Raw genomic sequence first — 10851 nt, forward strand, 5'->3', positions numbered from 1 at the left:
AGGCGATGCCAATCCCGAGACGAAGGATGCATGCGTCAGCAAAGGCAAATATAACTATGATGGTAGGTTTCGAGTCTTTTTACGACCTAACAGTCGCTTCGCCGTCGGCCTTTCGACCATCGTGGCCCGTAAAAAACAGTTCCGGTCGCCTCTTGACCTCACTGCCAGCGCCGCAGTCGCAGCTTGAGCAAACAAACAAGCCCTAAATCTTTTGAAAGGCAACTCACTTTCTTCCTCCACTCTTCCATTATCCACAGACCGAGGCTACCACTTTGGTGCTAAGCAGAGGCCAAGAGTACAAGCGATCGTAACTGTGGTCGCTGCCGCAAAATATCTGTTTTCTGTCACTGAGCGTATTGTTATGGATCCTTGTTTGAAACAAAAAAAAAGGAGGGGTGGGTTCTTGGTCGAGGCTGTGCTATGGAGGAGTTGCGTAAGCTCCTTCACATGGCAGGATGAGCGCAGTAAAAAAAAAAAAAAGGCAAGAAAGAAAATGCTGACAGCGACTTCCTGTCAGGATTCGGTCACATGGGAAGGTGAAACTACTTTACACTTGGTGAAGCTGCTGAGGAATTAAAGAGCAAGAGAGCGCAGCAGAGAGGTAAGCCTGTCTTATTTTTCTCATGTGGTAGTGATTAGTTGTAGGTTTCGGCCAATATTTATCCATTTCCTTTTAGAATCTCGCAATGGCTTTCAGAGCGTTCACACAGACGCACATCTATGAGAGGCGGGCTGCCCCGAAGGAAAAGGACAAATCAGGCATCCAGTGCCTCGAGTGCTACGACCGCAACCTCTACATAGGGACCAAAGACGCAACCGTCCAGCACCTCATCTTTTCCTGCGACCTGAGTCCTGCGAGCAGAGCAGGCCAGGCCAGAAAACTGGGCTCGGGCAACCAGGTATCTCAGCTCCGGACACTCCCGCTTTTCAACCACCTGCTGGTGCTGTGGGACCGCAGCGTGGTGGCCCTCAACATGTTCTCCCTGGAGCCCATCGCCGCTCTGAAGAAGATCCAGCACGTGTCTTCGTTCGAGGTGTGCCGCTCGTCGTCGTCATCATCGACCGACAGCGTCCAGATGGTGACTTCCTCCAGCCGCAGGAGGGCCATCCAGGTCCACGTGGTGGGGGTGGACCGGTGGGAGGTTTTGAGGGAGGTTCCTCTGCTCCTGGAGCCCGTGGCGATGGCCGTGGATGGGACCAGCGTGTGTTTGGCCACCGCCGGCAGGTATCTCCTCTGTGACTTTCAGAGTGGCGTCAGCGAGGAGCTTTTCCCCCACGACCACAGCAGGCAGCACGTGGTGGTCGCCTCAGTGGGCCGAGGAGAGTTCCTCCTCAACGGGCCCGGATCTCTGGGTGAGAGCCGGTCCAGACTTCTTCAAGACTTTTTCTCTTAGCTCCATTCCAAAGCGTTTGTCAGAGGTGGCACCAGTATTCAAATTCTGTACTTACGTAAAAGTATGGATACTTGTGTATAAAAATATACTCTGGGAAAAGTAAAAGTACAGATTCAACTCATTTTCTCGAGTAAAAGTAAGAAAGAACAGGTTTTGAAATGTACTGAAGTAAATAGTGAAAGTGTCTTTTTTTTCTATTAATAAAACAATAGATTGGTTGATCATTTTGCAAAAAGTAAGTTGTGATATAATTATCTGGACTCACCAGAGGTCAATATCTACACTAATAAATATAATAATACTAGTCACTGAATTACTTTGAACAGAAATAATATCTTTTAAAGACTTTTACACACAAAAGTAACCAGTACGTTTTTCCAGTGTTAGGACTTAAAAGTCCAAATATCTGTACAACTGTAGGGAGTAAAAGTAAAACGTCATCAGAAAAAGAAATATCTACTGAAATACATTCAGTATTTTGGACTTTGTTACTTCCCATCTCAGCTGGCTGTACAAACATCATTCATATCAGCCCCACCGAATAACCGTCTTGCCGGAGGATGTTGGTTTTTTCGAGAGATCATCCCTCCATCCTCCTCCTCCTCCTTCCCTCAGGCATGTTTGTGATGAAGACGGGGATATGCCAACGTCCTCCCTTGCAGTGGCCCCAGGAGGTGCTGGCAGCCGCCGTCTGTTTCCCTTACGTCCTGACCCTGCAGGCCCACGGGCTGTCTGCCTACAGCATGGTGGATCAGCAGCACAAGCAGACCCTGAGTCTCGGCGGAGCAAAGGGTCTGCTCGCCACCTCAGGTAAGACGGCAGCGTCGCTCCACGCACCTAACGCTGACGGATTGCGATGGCCTTGCCTGTCGGCTTGCACCGGTTTGCTCAATCAATGCTTGTGCCGAGTGTTTCTGAAAAGGCCTGAAAAGGATCATGACAAATCTCCCCTCAGACGGCGCGTTCGTGTTCACGGAGAGAGACGTTTTCAGCCTGCGCCTGGTGCCCGTCCAGGAGCAAATCCAGGCCCTGGTGAGGCAGGAGAGGGTGGAGGAGGCCTTGCTGCTGCTGGATGGAGTTCACGCCCACTGCCCGCTGGACTCGTACACGGTGAGACAGCATGGAGACACAGAGCAGAGTTGCTGTCGAGATCGGAGCCTTTCTGAGGTTTCATGGCGACTGATTATCCACAGCCATAGATGAAGAGCGGTCTCTCGATCAATAATATGTACATAGAATGTACTCTATTATCTTTCTACACTATTTACATCACTAGTTTTTGTTTTCTTTTAAATTAACCCCACATCAAGCCTGCAGGGTGTCGTCATTTGAGCCGTGATAACCAACCCAGATAAGAGGTTGCATTTTGGGTGATTTTCCTCGCAGAGAAAACCAATTATCATCATGAGATGACGATCGTGGCTAGCAAAAAACAATAACGACACGGAATTCAGAAGTTCCGAGCCTGCTGTCGCACGCCTTTGAGTTTCTGCCCTCCTCTCCCCACTTTCATCCCCGCGGTCTGTCTTTGTAAGTCGCCAATAATTACACAAATTCACAGCGAGCGTCACACACAACGCACGGCGTGAATAATATAATACATCACAAGCACAGCTGGCGTATCATCGTCGGGTTACAGCTGAATATTTCATCGCCCCGTGTGACAGATTGAGGCAAGCCGCCGAGACGGAGGCTGTTGACAATCTCATGAGCTGCTTTTATAGGTGTATTCCAGTTGCACAAATGCAACCGAGAGCAGCAGATGGTCTGCAGGATTTAGTGTAATCTGTGCCATATCTCCGGTTACAGGTTAAAGGTGAGGATGTCAGAATCAAGTGTTGACTCGTGCATCAATTCCTTTCGCGTCGCTTTAATGCCCTTGTGCAGCATTTTGCTGAGAAAATTGAAGTGGAATCAGGATTTTTTTTTTTTTTTTTTTTTTTTTAAGAGCTTCTGCTGCATTTTCAAATGTGTTTTTAAGACGTGGGTTCTCTCTCTCTCTCTCTCTCTCTCTCTCTCTCTCTCTCTCTCTCTCTCTCTCCCTCTCTCTCTCTTCTCTTTGTGTGATGCAGGAGCTACAGAAGGACGTTTCCTGCCTGGCTGGATTTGTTCATTTTTACCAAAGGGCTTTTTCCGAGGCTCGAGACCTGTTCATGTGAGAGTAAAAACCACTCGCACGTCACCAGAAAGTCCCAAAAACACGCTGCTGCAAATTTGAGCAGCAATAACTGGTTTTGGGGCTCGTGTGTCAGATGATTTTCTTTCTTTCTTTCTTTCTTTCTTTCTTTGTCTAACACAAATCAATACTCTTTACCGAACTCGACAGTCGAGGCGAGCTGGACCCCAGAGAAATCATCCTCCTCTACCCCGAGATTCGCCCATGCCTCGGCGGTCACTTCCGGTCGCGGCTCGACCAAGAGGACAAGGCCAGCAAGGCTCTCTGGGCGCTGTGGCGCGAGGACGCAGACACGCGCCGCCGTTACCTGCGTTTCCTGGGAGATTTCCTCGCGTCGGTCAGGGAGACTCCCCAGGGCCTTGGGTGCAGCGAGGAGGTGGACTGCGCCCTCCTGAGGCTGTACGTAGAACTGGGAGACGCTGAGAATCTGCGGCAGCTCGTGGAGTCGCCCAACGCGTGCGCGCTGCAACACTGCGTCCCGTTGCTGGAGCAACACGGCAGGTTAAGTTTTTTACTTATTTATTTTAAATAAAAGCAAACCGTGCACAGTTATGAGACAGAGTAGTTTTCTAAGAGGTTAAATCTGATTTAACTATTTTATTTTATTTTTTATGCTCAGGTTTTTTGCATTGGGCTTCCTGTTGCAGAGCCATGGCAATCAAGTAGAAGCGATTCAGGTATCTTTTTTTTGTTTTGTTTATTGTTGGGTTGTTGTTTTTTTTACACACATTCACAAAATCTATTCCCTTCTTCTAGACTTGGGTGAAAATCGCAGACGGCGTCCACCAAGACACCACGTGCTCTGATGTGTATGGACACATAGTACAGATACTCAGTCAACTGGAGGACAAAGACACTGTGTGGAAGTTTGCAGCATGGACACTGCAAAGAAGCCAAGAGGTGCTTTAGAAAAAAAAAAAGATCCTCTGTTGCCTGCAGAGGGCAGAGTTGCACAGCTTTGAACGGTGAAACGCCAGCCGGTACATTTGCTAGATTGATGTATATGTTTTATTATAATACAGTACTTTGTATTGGAGAATGAAATGCTCTCTACGGCGTGTCACAGACAGGCGTGCAGATCTTCTGCAGGCATCGACCGCAATTTGAAACCTGGGACGTGGAGGCTCTGCTGGAGGAGTACCCGCAGGCGATGCTTCTGTACCTCGAGTTCCTCATCCATGGCCTGAACAGCGAGGTGGGAGAGGCAGCAGACGCCACGGCAGCTCGGTGATCTAATCGCCCGACACTTTTATTAGATATAAGCCGACACGTGATCTGTGCGGTGTGCCCCCAGGAAGAGAGGCACCACAGCCGTCTGGCCCTCGCATATGTTGCTCAGACGCAGCGAGTGGAAGAGGAAGCAGATTGTCAGGAGGCCACAGGGAGGCTGCAGCAGCATCTCTGGGAGTCCAAATTCTACAATGTCTCTACTGTTTCTGGTAAAAATAATAATAAAAATAATAATAATTTGTGTACATGTTATACTCTTATATACTCGTATTGAAGTCCAATAACCTTTTTGATACATTTAACCTCTAAAATTTATTTTAAAAAACATTTTGTAAACTGGTCAGATTGTTCAGGCAGGTTACTGAATCTCAAGGGTAAAAGTCAGGTTAGTCGGAAGTTAACCAAAATATCTTGTCCATTGTGTGCAGCGGCTAAGCTCATCTTTCAAACATCAGCTTGGCTTGGCCTTGTAGTTGATTCTTTTTTCTTCTTTTTTTTTTTAAAGCCAAAACCGAAAGGAATCCGTTTTTAATTTTTTAAGACAGACAGTAAAACAATTTCTATTCCAGACAGGCAAGACGGATGAGTGCAGTTTCAGAGAGCTGAAAACCTGGGAGATCCGGCAGCTGTGCAACTGCGGTGTTTTGTTCCCACTGCAGAAAGCGTGAGGTCGACGCCGCTGCACGCAGCCAGGGCCATTCTCCTCTGCAGAGCCGCCAAGCACCACGAGGCGCTGAGGGTGATGGTTGAGGAGGTGCGGGACCCCCAGGCAACAGAGGCCTTCTGCTGCCTGGCGGCGCGGGGCCGCGACGCTGACCTGAGGCCGACCCTGCTGCTCTCCCTGCTCCAGATCTACCTGGGTTCCGAGGAGCACCTCGGCGCCGCCGCCGATCTCATCAACAACAACCCTCAGGTCCTGGCAGCGGAGCAGGTTGTCCGACAGCTGCCCGGCTCCTGGTCCGTCCAGCTCGTCTCCCAGTTCTTAGTGGGGTCCCTGAGAGAGATGTTGCACCGGAGGCGGATGGCAAGTCTGCGAACGGCGCTCAGCCTGGCGGAGCTCACGCGGCACAAGGTTATTTGGGTGAGTTAATATCGTGAGTTTTTTTTTTTTTACTTTTGGTTTTACCTCCCTTTCCTCCAGTGAACATTGCACGTGTCCTTCTTTACCTTGAACTCACTCGCCCTCGTGCTCTCGTCTCCAAAGATGCAGGCCTCCAAAACAAAGTTCAGACTGGACGGGGGGCAGAAGTGCAACGTCTGTCACGGAGACCTCGCCCAGCCACAGTTTGCCCGCAGCCTTCACGGTGAGCTGATGCACACGGGCTGCGTCGGCTCATCACCGTCACCCTCATCATCGTCGTGATTGGACACACGGAGGCACTCTGCAAAATAAGCGTCTCTCTCCCACCTGGTATTTCCCCCGTGATTTGAGCGTGTCATCAGGGCACAAGTCTGTAAAAGGTCTCAATCCCGGCGCAAGTGCTTTCTTTAATTAGAATAAAGAAAATACGGCGGGTAAATGACAGGTTTCAACAACAAAAAGAATGCAGAAGAGCAAGCTGTGCACTTTTTGGAAGGGGGGCGTAGCGTCTGAGGCGTTTCCTTGAGAGACGACGGCAGACGGCAGTAAAGTTATAAAGTGAGTTGCGGGGGACATGCGGGGACATATTTCCACTGATCAGACAGTGGCCTTTCACATGGAAACCACGTGCGGTCAACACGCCGACCAGAGAGAATTTGAAAATCTACCAGCGCTGTATATATTTATATAAATATATGCTTTCTACAGCCTGTGTATACATGTCTGCATAAAACTGGAAATAGACGTTGGACATGTGGCGGCCGCACGTGCGAACACTTTTAGTCGGGGTCTGTTGTTGCACAAGTGTGATGAAGAAGGAAAAACGGCCACAATTATAGGTTGAAAAATTAAAAACAAACAGGGGGAAGAAGATAGAGAGATGTTTTTTTCCCCTCCACCAGAAAGGGGGAAAAAAAGCTCAGTGCTCTGAGTAATGAGACAGACTCAAGTCTGTCTACAAGCCATTGGGGTTAAATGACACTCTGGATGTATTTGTCTATTTTTCGCTGTAATTTTGCAATTAAAGTGGCTGAAAACATCCTTTCCTGTCAGGTTTCTGAAATGGAGCTGTGAAGGAGCCTCTCACAGCTAATTTGAGCTAAACTGCTAAACGCTGCCCTGTGACTGGCTGAGCTCCGGGCCGCTCCTCCTGACCGGCTGGGTGGACTCGGCCGGTGGCAGGAAAGTCTCAGGGGAGCGCTAATGTTGTTTTTTCTACGCCCGCCATCGCACGAGTGCCTCAAAATTCTCCCGTTTGATGTTGAACAGCCGCCAAAGTCGATGGAGAGTGAAAACGAGCGGAGGGACATTTGCAAAGATCAAAACCCTCAGAAGTCCAGGAAGAGAAACATTTCAAAGAGGGATTTTTTTTTTGGTTTTTTTTTTTTATAAACTTCTGATCTGCAGGTGCAGGTGCTGTGCAGAGCTGGATGGAAATGAAGCGCACGAGGATCAACAAAAGTAATCGCGTCAAGGAGCATCTATATTTAAGGTCTTAAACTCCGGGCGTGTTTTTGCTTCTCCCTCTGTGCAAACGATTCCGCAAACTGCTGACTGGACAGAGTGTGAATGTCACATTGTGTCCTTTCTGTGCGTCAAGGTTGAATTTTTTTGCACTGAAAACAATCGTATCGCTCAATGTCGTGGCGGTCATATGGATCAGTGGTCACATTTCCTACGGCTGCAACAACAACAACAACAACAACAACAACAACAACAACGTCTGGTCATCTGAGCAGCAAACATCTCTGTGAAAGGAGACGCACATTACAAACACAACCTGTCACAAAGCTGTGGTGCAGCCAGGAACGAGGAGGCTTTGAACATTTTGCATGTTCGCTTGCCAAGGACAGCAAATAGACAAAACCAAAACAGTGTTGTCCACTGAAAGTAAAAGCCTTCGGTGTTGTTTTTGTTCTTCTTTACATGTGGAAATGTCATCCAGCTCTGCAGCATTGGGCCTTGAAGCTACTACGTGTGTTTCTTTGTCTTCTTCGGTGATATTCAAGGACAAGTCGCAGCAGCTGCCTTGCCACAGAAAGAATCAATCACTTCAGAATCGACCTCAGCAAGATGGACGATGTCTTGAAACATCCCATCTTGAAATGACATAAAATCCTCCTGGGATTGTTAATGAGAATGTTTTTTTTATTTTTCAAAAGCAAAAACACAATCAGTATGAAGTTTATCTGACCAAACCCAATATCTAAAACAAACAAACTGATTCCCAAAAGCTACGTTGTTGTGAAAAGCTCTATTGCTCAGCTAGTGCCTTTCTCAAACGTTCGCACTCTGTCTGTGGCCAAGTTCAAATTGTCACTTTGTACAATGTGACATTGTGGCCAAGAGACAGCAAGAAACTGAAGGGCGCTTTCGGGAAAAATAAAATTTCTATGCAGCAAAGCAAAACTCAAGAGATTGTGAAGATTACAGGAAGCAACGTAGCAACAAAGCTTATGGGAGAAGTGAATATACAATGCTCCTCTGTGCATCATGCATCTTATTTATAGTCAGAGCCACAAATTACTATATCGTATCCCCTATGACGCATTTTTTAGTCTCCCAGTGGTCCCTGGGGATCTGAATTTGCAACCCTTTCACTGGCAATAATGGTAAGGTAGCAGAAAGACGACATGATTGAACTTTAATTCGCACTTTCCCCCGAGCAAACTAATTCTAAAGAAGTGTGTGAATAAATAGAAATAGAGGCTTTTTTTTTACAAACTGCTAAGGCTCTAATTTTCATGGTTTGCTACCTCGGGGTTTGGCAGGTTGCCACAGGGCTAAATTTGTAGCGTGGCTCGCTGGAGACACACAGGGCAGGGACGCGACCACAGACACCCACCCAGCCCTGCGTAGGTCAGAGGAATAACATATATACATTGCGCTGTATGTTACACATGCGCTCAGGAATAGCCTGTTTTTCTCACATGCTTGGGAGTCTTTTCCGGAACGAATTTGAGGAAGATGTGGCTGAGCTTTAATGTGTTTGTGAACAAGACTTTATACTTTGTGGGACCCCAATCATGCAGGGCGGAGTGTGAACAGAGTGTAAAGTTAGCTTCAAACTACAGCAGAGCCTTAATTAGTTTTTTTTTTATTATTAATTTCTTTAGTTTGGAAATATCATGAATTATCCCTTTAATTTTTCTCTGAGGAGTCTACACATTCTCCCCGTGGTTGCGTGGGTTTCCTCCCACCATCATTATCAAAAAAATAACATGTCAGGCACTTTGGTCAGGTTGTGCCAAAGTGGCGGTGCGCTCAGTTCCAGCAGCTCAGTCAGACTAGCCAACCATTCTGAGGGTGCATTTCATTGCACACAATGTCTAATGACAGTCAAGCCGCTTTACAGTCGCTGAACTGGCCGGCACCTCTGTTCTAGATGAGAAAGTCAAGGTTAATTTTTGAAAAGCCTCGTTGGCAGCGTCATCTGTTTGTGCTGCTCTTTGCTAATGACTGAAATTAAGGCAGGCCAAAGACGCCTAATTGCTGTCATCCATCATTTTACTTTCTGAGATCTGTGTCCCACTTTGAGGTCTGTAGCACCTTCTGTCTGTGGACCGTCTGACCGTCTCCCAGAGCTGCTGAGCAATCTGGGCAGACTGCCAGCCAAAATCCAATTTCTAGCCCATCCATATTGAAACCGGATGGCTCATTTGTAGTCTGAACAGTCACAAATCACATCAAATGCAATTTTTGCAAAAATGGATTGAAACCACTTTCGGGAGGTAGTTTCAAATGGACAGATGTGTCTCAGTGTGAACGGCTCCTAACACACCGATGGGTTTTGACTGTCCGTGACGTCACTCTACACAACGCAAGACCCAATGTGCCAGACCAGAGAGCACCATTCCAGGTGCGGAGCTGTAACATCATGGAGCAGACAGAAGAAGTAGAAAACAGCAGTCCCTGGACAGAGGAGGGAGATAGCTCCATTCAAGCCAAGCTCCAGGGCATCTATCGCAACAAGTGCTGCTGTCGCAATTATATGACGTCACATCCTACACGCGCTGGACGACGCCTACACTGCGACGTCGTTGCTACAGCAACCAGTCAGATGGGTCAATAATGTGGCCCTGACTGAACAGAGACCGTGTGGACAGTCAGTCGGATTTGCAGGCGAATCTGTTTCAAATCAGATTCGCTTGCAGTCTGAACGCAGCCTAAGTTGGTCGGAACTGCAATCTGGTAGCATGAAAGGCCTTCGTGCCCCGCACTCATTCACAACAATAATGCCAAGTGCCAGGAATAATCAACTTTAATAGCCATTATATTTCATCCAGTTCTACTTCAACAGGCAATAAAAACCCCTTGAACTTGCGCAGATGCCGCATCATCGGCCGTCCTCATTGCGAACGACCTGCTGCTGAGAGAAGCATGATGAAGGTGATGAGCAGCAGAAAAACGATTTCACGCTGAAAAGCTCTGGCAACAGCAGGCGTCATGCGTCCCACTCAGAGGGGTCTCGGGGAGCTTCTGAAGTGTTGCCCGAGACCCGTGAAGGCGCTTGACAGTGATTACAGAGCACGTGTCATATTAAGTTACTGTTACTGTACCCTGGGAAAGAGCATGGAATCACACATAATTAGATATTTTGTGCCAATCCCCACCACATGTGAACACACCCTGAACCGCCATAGATTTACCCGCGGAGTTAAAAGTGTCCCGGTGGCCCCCAATAGCGACGGCCGCAGTCAGAAAACGCCCTCACTCTGCTATCTGCGGACTGAACTCGCACTCACTCACACAGTAAAAGCCCAATGAAAGTCAGAAAGTCTGCACTTTAGGGCTTCTCCACATCATGTCGTGTAATCAGTGTTGAGGAGTACAGACATCGAAACTGCTGTGATACATCAAAAACATATATATATATAATCAAAAGAACCCCAATCCGAGCTCAAACAAATTACAGGTGCATAGTGTGTCAGCATAGAATTACAATTCTATTTCCACCGATCGAAACATTC

General features: G+C 47.7%; 1 protein-coding gene across 3 annotated transcripts; it reads left to right on the forward strand.

Moving 5' to 3' along the window:
- Positions 1-71: 71 nt before the first annotated feature.
- On the forward strand, positions 72-6922 carry LOC142883097 (transforming growth factor-beta receptor-associated protein 1). Of its 3 annotated transcripts, none has more exons than XM_076017716.1 (12): positions 72-601; positions 678-1353; positions 2010-2204; positions 2350-2504; positions 3467-3549; positions 3721-4071; positions 4190-4247; positions 4327-4470; positions 4637-4765; positions 4865-5009; positions 5460-5881; positions 6005-6922. In XM_076017716.1, the coding sequence occupies exons 2-12, from the start codon at positions 687-689 to the stop codon at positions 6161-6163; spliced, it is 2508 nt and encodes an 835-aa protein (XP_075873831.1). In that variant the 5' UTR covers positions 72-601; positions 678-686; the 3' UTR covers positions 6164-6922. The 3 variants fall into 3 exon arrangements, with proteins under 3 accessions (XP_075873831.1, XP_075873832.1, XP_075873833.1); XM_076017717.1 differs by having other exon boundaries at positions 6011-6922; XM_076017718.1 differs by lacking the exon at positions 72-601 and having other exon boundaries at positions 1058-1363.
- The last annotated feature ends 3929 nt before the right edge of the window (positions 6923-10851 follow it).

The sequence above is a fragment of the Nelusetta ayraudi genome, unplaced genomic scaffold (assembly GCF_046127955.1).
Source record: "Nelusetta ayraudi isolate G7.1 ecotype Tasmania unplaced genomic scaffold, CSIRO-AGI_Nayr_v1 ptg000007l, whole genome shotgun sequence".
In the NCBI taxonomy this organism is placed as follows: Eukaryota; Metazoa; Chordata; class Actinopteri; order Tetraodontiformes; family Monacanthidae; genus Nelusetta; species Nelusetta ayraudi.